The 12,926-nt window shown below is 41.0% G+C and overlaps 1 protein-coding gene across 1 annotated transcript in view; it reads left to right on the top strand.

Annotated features, from left to right (window-relative positions):
• DNAJC27 (DnaJ heat shock protein family (Hsp40) member C27) overlaps positions 1-12,926 on the top strand; it is a 776,435-nt gene that overhangs the window by 507,890 nt on the left and 255,619 nt on the right. Inside the window, exon 5 of the mRNA XM_044062395.1 lies at positions 10,713-10,835. Coding sequence (XP_043918330.1) covers positions 10,713-10,835 — 123 coding nt within the window. The remainder of the gene's footprint in view (positions 1-10,712; positions 10,836-12,926) is intronic.

Raw genomic sequence — 12,926 nt, 5'->3', positions numbered from 1 at the left:
CCTCGGTCTCCCCCCCTGAGGACTTCTCTTTTGGGGAAACCCTGCATACATTGAGGGAACACTTTCATTGGGAAGGCCAAGATTACTCAGACTCCAAGAAAAGGCTCAGGGAATTTCTTCTGCTCCCCCAGCATAGGCCTCTGGCTATCCCTCCTGTTTTAGATACATTGGATGATGTGTACACAGAAACCAGCCTTAATCCAGATTCTTTGCCTCCAGCTCCTGTTAAACCAGACAGGTATTACCGGGTTCCTGATTCCCACCAGTTCCTATATAAAAGCCATACTGCTGACCCAGAAACAATTTCACAGGGTCCCAAGGGAATTAAGGCCTCTACTGCTAAAAACCCATTACCTTCAGAGAGAGATTCCAGAGCTTTAGAAAGGTGGGGGAAAAAGGTGTACACCTCGGCCACTTTAACCATGAGGGCATTAAACTGTCAGTTCCATATGTTAAAGTATCAACAGTTTTTGATATCTCAGCTGAAAAGCAAGATGACACAACCAGAACAACCAGATTTAAAAGAGTTGCAGGATTTGTTGCATGGTGCAGAGCAAGTGGGTAAACATACCTTGCAGTGTGGGTTTGATGCTTTAGAGGCCTCATGTAGAGCTGCTGTTACGGGGTCTGTTATGCGTAGGCATGCTTGGCTCAAAGAGCAAACCTTACCAGATCATGTCAAAGCTAAATTATTAGATGCACCTCTTCAAAAAGATGTATTGTTTGGTGTTAAAGCTGAGGAGGTGCTAAAGAAAATGGAGGAAAAAGCGAAATCAATGCAAACAGTGAAAGATTTCCTGCAGGTACAGCCTCCACGTTTCAGCAGAAACTGGCCTTCAAAATATTGGTCCTTTCCAGCCACGGACAGACCTCAAAGGGGCAGATACAGGCGCTCAAGGGGTAGAGGGCAACCTCAAGGATCTTTCAGAGCCAGACAGTGGCAAGCACCAACCCCAAGAGGTGCAGAAGATAGATCACAGTCTTTTAGAAAACAGACACAATGACTTCCCCCGACACCTGCCAAGCAAAGCTTTAATGGCAGCACCTTTGGGCAGAAAACTGACATTATTCTCAAAAAATTGGCATATTGTTACAAAAGACAAATAGATTCTGGACATTATAGACAGAGGCTACAAGTTCCACTTTCACACCCTTCCAAAAATGAGAGGCATGCCAAACCTGCCACAAAATCAAAGGGCAGAGGCACAAAAACAAGTTTCAGCTCTCATGGACATGAAAGCAATTCAAGAGGTACCTGCAAAAGAAAAAGGTCAAGGGTTTTATTCCAGACTATTCCTGGTACCAAGGAAAGACAAAGATTGGAGACCTATCTTAGACCTATCCATCCTAAACACATATCTACAGGTGCCAAAATTCAAGATGCTCACATTACAGCAGCTTCTTCCCATGCTGGGCAAGGAGTCTTGGCTGGTAACATTGGACCTCAAGGAGGCATACCTGCATGTCCCTATCAGACAAGATTGCAGAAGATACCTCAGATTTCTTGCAGGTTCAACCCATTACCAATTCTCTGCATTGCCCTTTGGCTTATCTACTGCGCCCAGAGTGTTTACGAAATGCCTGGCATCAGTAATCGCCTTCTGCAGACTACAAGGGATACAAATCTACCCATATCTGGACGACTGCCTGATCCAAGCGGACAGCAAGGACTTACTACTGCAGCACCTGGCATTTGTAATAAAACTGTTGAACTTCCTGGGATACACAGTCAACAAAAAGAAATCAAAACTAATACCCTCTCAACAAATAATTTTCCTGGGTGCCAGCTTGGATACAACCACCCAGATGGCCTACCTCACGCCAGACAAGCAAGGGCAACTGTCTCAATACTTCAGAAAAATGGCAACTTACACCAGGCTAACTGCAAGGAAAGTCCTGCAGGCTCTGGGATTCATGGCATCTTGCATCCTACTAATCCCATGTGCAAAGCTGCATATGAGGAAACTTCAATGATACCTGAAAAACTTATGGTCTCAACACAGCCACAGCTTGGAAGCAATTATACCACTCATTCCATGCCTTCAAAAGGAATTTTTGTGGTGGACTCAAGCTTGCCAAAGAAACACAGGTCTTCCTTTCAGTGTACCTCAAGCAACTCAAATCATCACAACAGACGCCTCAGACTATGCCTGGGGGGCACACATGACAGATCAGTGCATTCAGGGAAAATGGACCCGAAAAGAGAAGCACCTTCACATCAACCAAAAGGAAATGCTAGCCGTGCAAAAGGCTATTATGACCTTCAAAGACCTACTGCATCCAGGCCAGCTGTTGATAAGGACAGACAACACCACAGTGATGTGGTACATAAACAAACAGGGGGGAACTCATTCATACCCCCTGTGCAGGTAAGCCATGACCCTATGGAACACAGCACTGGAATTGCAAATTCAACTACAGGCACAATTCCTGCCAGGGAAGGAAAACACACTGGCAGACAACCTAAGCAGAAATATGACAGATCCGCACGAATGGAAGTTGCATCCTCAAGTTTTCACAAAGATAACTCAGGCATGGGGACAGCCAGACATAGATCTCTTTGCTACCCACAGAAATTGCCAGTTGAAAAATTTTGTTCAAGGACCTATCATCCACAGGCCTGGAAAGTGGACGCACTTTCCTTCAATTGCGCAACATTGACAGTCTATGCCTTCCCGCCTCTTCCTCTGCTGCCCAAAGTTCTATTAAAAGCCAGAGCAGAGAGGCCAAAAATGATTCTCATTGCTCCAGACTGGCCAAGACAACACTGGTATCCGCTCCTGAAGAGCCTGACACATTCCCCACCATGGATCCTACCTCTAGTCCCTCTTCTGTTGTCCCAGCACAACTACAAAACCCTTCACAGCAATCTCAAAACTCTAAATCTAGCTGCATGGAGAATTCCTTGATTTCCCAACAGTTTCTCCTCTCCAAGGAGGTGCAGGATGTCATCTTGGAGGCCAGAAGACCCTCTACAAGAAAGGCCTATTCCGCCAAATGGAAGCGATGTTGTGCCTGGAATCAAGAAAAGGGACAGAATCCTTGGGTAATAAATATACCTCAAATTTTGCAGTACCTAGCTGAGATGATAAACAATGGACTTTCCTTCTCCTCCATCAAGATCCACGCTTCAGCCATTTCTGCACAATACAACACAGATCCTCCTTTATTCTCTCACCCTCTCTTAAGGCAGTTCCTCAGAGGGGCAAAGAATATAAAACCCCCAAGGAAACCACCAGTCCCTGCTTGGGACCTCAACCAGATTGGAAAAGCTGACCCTTCCTCCCTTCGAGCCAGCTTCTTCAACAGAGTTACAGTACTTGTCATGGAAAACAGCCTTTCTTCTGGATATCACCTCAGCACGCAGAGTTTCGGAGCTACAGGCCCTCATGGCTGTGCAACCATTCATCATTTTCCATCAGGACAGAGTTTCCTTACGAACCAACCCTACGTTTATGCCAAAGGTAGTATCCAGTGTAGCTTTGAATCAGACTATCCACTTACCTACCTTTTATCCTAATCCACAAAACAAAGGGGAAAGACTACTACATTCCTTGGACATTCACAGACAACTTTGTTACTATTTGGACAGAACAAAGCCATTCAGGAAATCTGAGCAACTCTTTGTGTCCTATGCAGCAGGTGCTCAGGGAAAGGCCATTTCCAAACAGACAATTTCAAAGTGGATAGCCCACTGCATATGCTTTGATTTCATGGAAAAACTGTGCCTGCATGCATCAGATCCCACTCCACCAGAGCCACAGCTACCTCTGCAGCCTTCCTCAGGGGGGTCCCTACCAAGGACATTTTGGAAGCAGCCACCTGGAGTTCAGTGCACACTTTCTCTAAGCACTATCACCTCCCAATATACTCAAAATCTAGAGCGGGCTTTGCCACAGCAGTCCTGCAGGGCATCCTAGCCCCTCCTAGTTCCACTTGGTGCCTACCACCCTTACTTAGCTTTGGGATTCTACCCATCTGTTATGATTGCAGCTGTATGCACAATGAACATAGTACAGTTTTGTACCTACCATAAATGTAGATGTTCGAGCCCTCATACAGCTGCAGTCCAGGTTTCCCTCCCTCCATCCCCTCTTAGGACAGGCCTTATGACAAACACTTTTCATATAACCTTTTTGGGGTATTCTTTTATGGTGTATTTGCTTGCAACTACTGTTTTTGATTTATCAACTTTGCATCTTTACATAACATTATGTTTGCCTACCTTGTGGGGGCACCTGACATCTGGGGCAAGAAAAACTGAAGAATATGGCGTTGGCTGCCTCTTTTATACCCCTGCCGCACTGACGTCAGGGAAGAAGCGACGACAACCGACGCTGGACCTAGACTTTGGAATTCAGCCGACCGAGGACCCGCCTGACGGCAGGATAACCCCATCTGTTATGACTGCAGCTGTATGAGCACTCGAACATCTACATTTATGGTAGGTACAAAACTGTACTTTCTTTCCTGGGGAAAGGAAGCAGCAAAAGCTGGTAAAAATTAAAACTCTTTAAAAGTCACTTTTTTCACACAAACCACAGTAAAACACACTTTGAAACCCGTCACCATCTGCAAATAGTAAAATAAACAGTTTCTCCACAGAAAAAATAGTTTTCAGTTACTTTATAAACAACTTTTAAACTCTCAGGAAAAAAGTGTGTTCTGATTTCAATGTACAATTCAGTCTTGTGACAGTCCATAAAAACACAAACTCCTAGCTTAAAAATAACTTTCCTGAACAGGAAAGTATTAATAAACTTTTTTTTTTAATGGAAGAATTTTTATCTACCCAGCAGAGGAGAACAGCACAAGCTGACCATTGATTCTTGAAAGCCTCAGAGAAGTGTACACTCTGGAGACAGGAAAGCCCTGAAGGGCTTGGTGCCCAACACCTATCTCTTTAGTCAGCTCAGCTTGTGGACTGACAGTTTGGGTGCGTGGAATATGCAAGATGCCCTGAAGTTTTAGAAGCTGGTCATTTATGTCCTTGGCAGGATATAACCCATATAGCTACTGCAGCAGTGATCAGTATGATCAAAATAGTAGTATTCAGAAGATGTACAGTTCCCTTTCACACATCCCATACTCCTACAACCCCACTCCTTACCCTTGTCTGACATCCCACCCCATAAAATAATTGCACCTGCAAAGAGATGTCATCACCCTTCTAGAAAAATGAACCAGTAAGTTTTGCTAGACCAGAAAGGATTAGAATATTATTCAGTGTTCTCTTTAGTACTGAAGGAAAAAAAGGACCTCAGACCTATTCTATATTTTTGTGGCTTGAACAACTTAATTCCTAGGGCAACCTTTCACATGGTCAGATTGCAGTTTATTTTTCTTCGAGTATCAGGAGGAGACTGGATATGCTCTTTTGAACTTTAGGATGCTTACTTTTACAAAAGATAGTCAAGCAGTCCAGAAAAAGATAGTTAAGCAGTGCAGGTCGTATCTGTAGTTCCAGGTAGAAGTCAGTTTTTATCTGTTCATGACTCTTCCATTTAGCCTTACCACAGCCCCTAGGATATTCACCAAGGGTAAATCTTTCGTAGCACAAACCAGAAGTTTGAAGAAGCCTGTATGTTCATCTGCTTGTATGAGTGGTTTCTAACTACTTCCTCACTAAATAACCTCATCTCTGCTCAGCAGTCTTTGATCAGGTGGTTCAATCCAGATGAATAACAGTCTTCAGAGTCTTGCCTGGACTTGTCCCAGCTGCTCACATTCATAGGCTTGAGTCTGGCTACAAGAAATTGCAGTGTCTGCCTACCTTTAGGATTCAACCTCCTGATCATATGGTTCAGCAGCTCATAGATTCACAAACTGTCACTGTGACCATCTTTGTCTCAGAAACTTGGGCTTGACAGTAGCAGTTTTACTGGTGCGTTTTCCTAGATACCACATGAGAATTTTGCAATGGACACATTGAGAGCAGTGGTCTCCTATATTAGACCCACTGTCACAACAAGGTCAAAATTTCCAGAGTCTGCCTTTTACATGGGCAGTGGTGGGATTCATCTAACCAATCTAATACAAAACAGTCCATTTCCAGTTCACACTGCAGTGGTGAGAGTCACCACAGACTTTTCTACCCTAGGCTAAAGGAGCATTGCAAAGGACAAAGGTGTTGGGATACAGTGACTAGCTTGCATATCAATATTCTGGAGATGAGGGCAGTCTTTCTTACTCTCCAAGTCTTTCAAGTCTTCCTACCCCTGAATGTGATAGTCATACACTCAGGTAATATGAAAGTAGTATGGCACATCAAAAGGTAACAATTTGATAGTCCATCAGCCATTAGTGTGAGTCCTGGAATAACAAGACTGAATGAACAGGAATGTGGACTTACATATACTAGGTCTAAGATTGACTTTTCTCAGAATATTCGCTTTGTTCCGAGGTATAGGATCTTGGAATTGGTATATATAAGTTCAGAGGTGTGGGGGGCTTGCCCCCCATATTGGGTGGTGCAGGGGACTTGCACCCCCCTTTACAAAAACAACGTTAAAGAAGAACGGATATTTTTGATGTTTTCCATTCTCTTGCATTTTGGGACTTTTATTTCCATAATTCCAGGGCCTGCAAGTGTGAGTCTCATTATTACAATAGAGAGACCATGAAAAAGCAGAGAGGAACTTACTCCTACCATTTGTGTTGAAAAACAGTATTCTTGAGTAAACTGCTTATTTAGCAGATAGCCTTAGCTGCTGTGTGCTATTATATGAGAAGTGGTCCTTCAAACTCTCAGCAGGGTGGAAGCTTTTTCCATCACTGGGGAAAGCCTTAGTGCAACTTTTTGCCTCCATGACCCAAACCAAATGCAGTAGCTTCTCTTCCCTCATCGATCTTTTTGGAAGAATCTCCCATGGATGTTTATTTCCAGAAATGAATCCTTGCACTCTCATTTCCTCTTATGGTGAAGTTCATCTAGAAAGTTAAATAGTTCAAGTCCAAAGTTATTCCAATTGACTTCAACAGATGTGATTCTTATTGCTCTGCCTCAAATATTGGAAAAATGGCTCTGACCCTGTCCAGTCAGGAGCATACTGTGTCCCATCTTTTGGAGCAGCCTGACCTGAACCTCTACGCTGTGTCTAACCACATGCTTTCTCAACTTCCATTGAAGGCCATCAGTGTTCAATAAACCTAATGCTGGAAAAACATGTTAAGGTAAGTGCTCCTGCTCTTTTATATATCCTTTATATAAAGGCAGTCACCTTTTCTCATTTCTTCTACTTTCACTGTTAAGGTATGCCCAGATATTTGATTCTAGATACAGTTACTCCTCCATTAAAGTACATTTAACAGATATTTCTAACCTTCACCAAGGAATTAATTCACTGCTTGTAGTTTCTTTGAAAGTCAGTAAAGCCATCTTGAAAGGTACTTTACTACTGAAACCACTTAAGGATCCTGTTCAGTGGAATCTTTACTTTCTGCAAGAGAAGCTTATCCTCCCACCCCCTTTGAGACTACAGCTTCAGGAGACTTGAAAATCTTGCCTTGGAAAACTCTTGTCCTTGTATCTATAACATTAGGTAGGAAAATCTCAGAGTTGCTGGGTTTTCAGTTGGAATCACCTTATCTGACCTTTCAGAGTATCCTTGCATACTAATTAATTATTTTTGTCTAAGGTTGTGCCTTGAAGCCGTTCTCAACCAATTCATTCTTATTGGATCCTCTGTGAATAATCAGATTTTGTTTAACTGACATGGTATTATTCAAACTCAAAACAACCTTGAGAGGTTGATAGTCAGGAGGCAAGCTTTCTAGTACCTCTTGACTTGGGAGTAACCCCCCATACATGTATACACGCACACACACACACACACACACACACACACACACACACACGCTCATATGATGGAAAGCTTTTTGAATTTGTAAATAAGAGCAAATACTCATATGAGTAAATGTTATTTTGTATGGAGTTTTTGCTGGCAGCCTGTTGTATGAGATCATGTTGCAGTAGAGTAAGGAAATTTGCTCTTACCCCACTGTTGTGTGATCTCAGAGATGGTATATATAATTAGCAGGAAGTGTGGGGGTTTAATTTTGCTTATTTGTAATAATTTTAGATTAATTCTGAAATGCTCTATCTTATGTCTGCTCATAAGAGCATCAGTATCCCCTTTGGGGAGAATGGCATCCCCACAAATTATCACATTAGTAACAAGGTCCTAAGTATGATCAGTCGTGAGGGAGTTGGGCACCCAGGTTGATAGCAAACTGACTTTTGACCACCATATTGCCTTTATTGCACGGAAAGCTTTCTACATGGCCCACCTCATTAGTAAGGGTATCTCATCCACGGACAAGGAGGTCATAATATCCCTGTATTCCTCCCTTATAAGACCCATTATTGAGTACAATGCCCCATTCATCATGTACCTCACAAAACACATGCATCAGCTGGAGGGACCACAGAGGTTCCTCACAAGGAGAATCCAGGGCTTCAAACATCTAACCTACACAGATAGGCTAAAATCCCTGTCCCTCTACTCAGTCTCAGACTCGTCAGAGATAATCTCTGTTTGGCATACAAAGCAAAAGCCTTGATGGGACTGCTGCATATCTGCAAGTCAAGCTCCACTCAGGTAACCCACACCCGTGACCTCAGCCTGGTCTGTGACATCAATAGGACTTGTTGGCAGGAAAGATTTGTGTCCCAGAGATTCCTCCCTTCTATGGAATAGACTCTCTCCACATTAAGCAGAGTACCTCATTAACCATTTTTAAGCACAACTTGGATAACTGGATGGGGAAGAGAAAATACATCCCTGGGATTCCACCTGTGTTCCTGCTTGACAGGGGCATCGAGTGCTGACTTGTCAGAAAATGGGCTAAATTCTTGGCTAGGCTTGTAAGGGCCTCAGGACCAATAGCCTAGTAACTTCCTACGATCCTAAAGGAGACAATTTATACACACACACACACACACACACACACGCGCGCACGCACACACAAACTCTGAGACCACACGGACTTGGTGAACAGGAGAAAATGAGGAGAAATGCTGCACACACTTTGTCCAAGTCTAGCCCCCATGACAGGATGACTATGATCTTTTAGGTTTGATGTTCCAAGCATCAGTCGACTGACTGGTGACAAATGTTAAGACTCTCACTGGTTTTCTTTCACAATTATTCTAATAGAGGTGAATTCCTTCTTTATTTTATAGATGTACAAAGAAAACGGAGATTTTGTGTTTACAAGCAAATCTATAAGGAAAGACACTTTTCTGTTTATTTCCTTTTTTAAACAAGAAATTTGTTGCAAAGTTTGTAAGATTAAGTATCTGATTGTAGTATCGCAAACATTCACACAAGTCTTTGTCCTGTACTGCAAGAGCTCATTCCCCTAGAGCACTTGCTACTTATCAGGCATTTTCCATAATGCAGCAGTGGATGATACTTCTGTAGCGGCTACTTGGTCTTCACTGAATACAGAAGTATGATGTGAAAAAGAAATCGAGGACAGGCGAGGAAGTGTATGTAACAGATATATTGAGCAGATCAGACCATGTTTACCAGAAGAACTGCTGAGTGAAGAAATATACACACACACACACACACACACATGCCCACACACACACACACACAAACACATATACTTTCATGTACTCACAACAGTGAAATCTACACTTGTATATTTATTTTTATTTTATATGTGATTACCGGGTTGGTCTGTCTAGGCAATCAGGTGCCCATTTTCTGCAGAGACCTGGGGAGAAAAGCTCCACATACATGACAATCATAAAAATACAAAAGCTCCACATATATGAGAAAAATACAAAAGTCAGAGATGAGTGCAAATTAATAGAACAAACAATAGTATAGCATAGCATAGTACAATGAGAAGTTACAGAAGGGTACAACATAGAGTGTACAGTAGTAAACAGAAAATACAATGTATTTGGTTATGAAATTGCAGTAATATATACAGTTATATGCATACATTTAAAAATACAATTCGTTATGGTAGTTTTTTTTCTGTGTGTTTGACCTTTGAGTAGTGCCAGAGGAAGATTTATCTGAATGGTGGTAGTCGGGCTAGTCATGGTCAGTACAGGTACATTGACAGATGAGATTGAGGTGGGCTTTTAATTGGGTTTTAAAAAAATGGGACTGCTGTTTTGCAAACTGATATCTGGTATCAGCAGGCAGGTCACACATACCATACCAAAATAAACAGTTATGAGTACAGGCACTTGCACACAGACATACACACAAAAAAAGTAAAATTTAAACAAGATGCAAACTGTACTGTGATTCCACTTTCCCTTATTTTATATTACAACCCCCAGTCCAACATTGTCAGTGGAAGATTGGAAATTGCAAGATGACTTTCAGTAAAGCCATCTAATGCATAATACAGATTCACAGAAGTTGAATTAATGTTCAAGTATCTGTTAAATCAGTAAACCAATGTTTTGTCAGTTTGTTCTTAAAATAAAGATAGAATGATTAAGGTCTGTATTTTAGTCATTGGCTCCTTCTGTCAGTTTACCTTTTACTGAACTTATTTAAATCAGGCCATCCATATATTCTTCTCTCAATTAATTATATGTTTTAATTATTATATGTTTTCTGGACAAATACATATATATAAAGAGAGTGATCATATTATTATTATGGTATTTGATTAGGTAAATAGATGCTTTGCAGTGGTTATGTTATTTAACACAGTTGATTTTTTTTTTATTTCAGATTGATTGTGGGAAACGTCGAATTGTGGATGAGAGCGAAGGTCGACTTTGGGCAGAAAGTAAAGGGTTCTACTACTTTGAAACTTCTGCACAATCAGGAGAGGGTATCAATGAAATGTTCCAGGTACATAAAGCGGAATTTCTTTGATTGTTATTGCATAAAGTAGTTAAGATGCACATTTTTTTCTCCAGATTAGTAGGATTAAAGGTAAAGGCCCTTTTTTCTAGTATCTGACAAGCTGAACCCCCCCCCCCCCATGAATACTACACCTCCTCAGCTACTACACACACACACACACACACATATATATATATATATATATATATATATATATATATCACACCACTCTACTGCTTCTTGGAACATTTGTGATTACTACTTTACTCTGTACTGCAGTATATTGGATAGCATTGTGTGATATTTGTTATAAGCTTACTTGCTGAACAAGAGTAGTGTTCTTCCCTGCTGTCACCCTATCTCTCTTGTTTTATAGTTTGTACACTTGGCTTCCAGGATTGCCTACACAGTCTTGTAATAATTTTCCTATTTGCTGCATCATTTTTTGAACATTAAGCTGAGCAACACTACAATTCACAGTTTCACATTTATTTGTAAATTTTTCTTGCCCAATTTGTTTGTATTGTATTCTATATATAGCCTTTAATTTGTATCACTGAACTCGGCAGATTGCCTCAGTACTGTACGTATGTGGACTGATTAACTTCTGCTGACGTGGGAGGTGTGACCTACTTTGCTTGCTGTTGTCTACCCCAAGTACCCTACACTACTACATTTTTAGAAAACAGGCAAACTGTACATCAGCACCCTGACTGGAGAACGAACATTCTCCAGCCGGGTATTAATGTACAAGTAATGCCCAGTGAAAAATGAGTCCACCATTTCACAGCAGCATATCAAGCTGCCATGGAGCATGGACTAAGAAAATTGAACAACCGCCATTATTTTACTGTCACTAAACAACGCTTTTGCTGTTTAGCATGTGTAAAATGTGAAAAAAAAGAAGACAATTAAAAACAAATTGTGTGCGCGCATTTATCTGTGTGTAAGTGTATGCTACATGTCAGTGAAAGTGGTTGAGCCATTATTTTACACTCGCTAAGCAGCTGTTTTGCTGTTTAACGAGTGTAAAATAAAAAAAGAAAAAAATTTAATATCGTGTGAGAGAATGTATGTGTGTGCGTGTATGAGAGTAAGAGAGAGAGAGATCGAGTGAAACAGAAAAAATTGTATGCGTTTGTTTCTGTCAGTGTGCGAGTGAATGTGTGCATGAAAGCAGAAGAGTGTGTGTGTGAGTGTGTGTGTGTGTGTGTGTGTGTGTGTGTGTGTGTGTGTGTGTGCGCTCGCACGTGCATGTGAGAGACAGAGAGGGTAAAGTGTGAAAGTGATCCCCTTGCAGCAGCCGCAGCAGTTTTGCGTACCTCTCAACCTCAGATAATAGTTCTCAACCTATTAGCACAAGAAATCTGGACAAAGCCTGACATAATGAGGGACAACTACTGAGAAATAGGGACAGATTTTAAATATTGCTCTTATAAACTTAGAAAGTTGTTGGAATAACAGGATGTGTGTTATAACAGCAGACTTCAATATAAATATGCTAGAGAAACATAAACACTTCACGGAAGACATTCTCATAGATCATAGTTTCTCTAATAATATAAGATCTGATGTCAGTCTTCACTTAATCCTTGACTTTGGGTATGTTTCCGTTTCTCAGAACTGACTTGGCCATTATTTCAGCTTGCACCTTGTAAAAACTCAGGCTTAGCTTTACCCATAATGCTCCTCTCAGGATTACCTTAGATCTGGTTTGCTGCTTTTAGTCCAAAAACGAAATGAGATAGAAAACTCGCTTTATTTCTAAAACAGAAAACAAAGCTTTCGGGAGTGTCCCTTCCTCAGTGTTATTTAATACATTTTGAATTAAAAGTATTCACATTATATAGTCAAAACAGACAAACACCAGATGACACAGCCAACCTATAAAAAGACATTACATAAAAATCAATCAAGTAGTTAAAGTCATACTACTATATTTAAAACATAAATATACTTCTATTAAATAGATGTTTAAAACTTACTATGAAACACCATTATAAAACATAATGCTAATACAGCATGTAAAGCAAACTAATTATGGCCTATCATTAAAACGTTACGTATAAAACAGTATGAATAAAACACTTAATGATA

Source organism: Protopterus annectens, chromosome 2.part1, assembly GCF_019279795.1.
Source record: "Protopterus annectens isolate FY-2018-M chromosome 2.part1, PAN1.0, whole genome shotgun sequence".
Lineage (NCBI taxonomy): Eukaryota > Metazoa > Chordata > Ceratodontiformes > Protopteridae > Protopterus > Protopterus annectens.
The sequence above is the reverse complement of the archived record's forward strand: the minus strand, read 5'-3'. Positions and strand labels throughout refer to the sequence as shown.